The following is a 1,774-nucleotide window of genomic DNA, read 5'->3' as shown; positions in this document are numbered from 1 at the left end:
ACTTTTACTGAGCGCCGAAGCGGCGGTCACGTGTTTTCCTTCGAGTTTTACAGCAGGCAGATTTGTTATCGCTTCTATCGCTTCGTTTGAGGTAGTCCTTAAAGCGCCAGAGATGCATAGAAAAGCTGTTCTTTGGACCTTACTCAATGGTTTTAGGTAACTTGCCTTTTGAGTTGCCGGCCGCCATACAAGTATTCCATATAGAGAAGATGACGATTTACTATCTTCTCAGCAGTTTCTTCTTAGTTGCCGTTATTGCTCTAGGCTAGTTTTGCTAATAATGCCATTTGCTTTTTTATTGAACCACACAAATAACGCCTAAGTGTGGCGCGTGGTCTAACTTAACCTAACTTAGGCCGTTATATATGCCTCTAAGTCCTAGATGAGTATATTTAAATTCAATATATTTAGGTTCGTAATAATTTTCGTCGCGTTTTTATTGTCTTTCGCCTATTGAAAGTTTTGCTGACTGTCTGTTAGCGGCTAGCTTCCGACAAAAAGTAGCTGTTAATTATAGCAAATAAGAGCTTTTATCAAAAAATATGTATACACATACGTATCTTAATGTCTTCAAAAATAACTTAAGTATATTTCTTTTTGTTCTTCGTGTAATCTTAAACAACTTTTCATGTAATTAAATTTAAATCTTTAAAATCCCTCGAACAATCGAGTTATTAGTCCCCCATTATTTTTCGAAAAAAGTACCTAAATTTATGTACTATACATCTATAAAGCCGCATCTTTGCAAACTAAGGTAAATAATTCCATATCAACCATATCGCTATTCCCACACCGAGCACCAAATCCATTGGCAGTGAGAATTTTCCCCGCATCGCCGCCTCCACACGTTCGATTTCAATAATTTTTCGCGCGCAGCGTATCCACTGCGTCACCGCGCTCGCTTCCTGCGCTGTGAATTCGTACTCTTCCTTGGCACCGCCAGCCGCACTCGCTGCACCGCTACCGCGCAGTAACACCGTTATGCTCTTACTACCATTCAATTGCAGCTCCAGTGTTGGCCAAGCGTAATGATGACGATAGGCAAGTCGTCGCTTGCGCGCCTCTGTGCAGATGAGGCAGCGATCGAAGAGGAACACCTTGGCGGTGTATTTCTTGCGCGAACGATGATGATACGCCTCAAATTCGGTGGCCCGACGGAAGTAGCCCTGCGCGGGTAGGTTGAGCTGTGGATGCGTAGGAATTAGTTAAGAAGGGATTAGATATTATATTTTTTATTTTGTAAATAAATTCAACTCACCTCTGCTAGCTCGTCTATGGCTGCCACTTCTTCAGCCTGATTGACCACTTCGAGTAGGCGTCGCATGCGTGTCTCCAACTTGCACACAGACGCCAGTACTGGCTTGCAGCTAATGCCGCTTTTGTAGAATTCCTGTTGTAGAAAGAGAGAAAAAGATGATTTAAATATTTAGTGACCATAGTTTGAAAAGAATTAATATTTTATTGGGAAGTACTTACAGATATAAATTGCTGCAATAACAACGGATATCTGGTCAGTCTTTGCACGGGCTGCACAAGAAAGCTGTCAATGCCCAATTTGTCGTTAATTTGATTTTGGACATTCTAAAAAAGACAAAAAGTAAGAACAATTTTGGAGGATTTAATTATTTGACAAATTTTAAATTTTTATATACTAGGGCTAGATAATACACTGTAGCATAAGCACATCGCCCTTTTTACTTTAATTGTCATGTGCACATAAGTAATGTATAAACAAATAGGAATGTACACAAACAACAGTTTACCCAAATCAGTT

At 40.0% G+C, this 1,774-nt stretch overlaps 1 protein-coding gene across 1 annotated transcript; it reads right to left on the bottom strand.

Annotated features, from left to right (window-relative positions):
• Positions 1-394: 394 nt before the first annotated feature.
• On the bottom strand, positions 395-1,581 carry LOC118755453 (kalirin-like; the record flags this gene model as incomplete). Its single annotated transcript, XM_036490285.1, has 3 exons — positions 395-1,184; positions 1,259-1,390; positions 1,477-1,581. Coding segments are annotated over 3 exons (672 nt in total), but the record flags the coding sequence as incomplete, so codon positions are not given.
• Between the last annotated feature and the right edge of the window lie 193 nt (positions 1,582-1,774).

Source organism: Rhagoletis pomonella, unplaced genomic scaffold, assembly GCF_013731165.1.
Source record: "Rhagoletis pomonella isolate Grant_MI unplaced genomic scaffold, Rhpom_1.0 Rhpom_scaffold_06307, whole genome shotgun sequence".
NCBI lineage: Eukaryota > Metazoa > Arthropoda > Insecta > Diptera > Tephritidae > Rhagoletis > Rhagoletis pomonella.
This window is presented reverse-complemented; position numbering and strand designations above follow the sequence as displayed.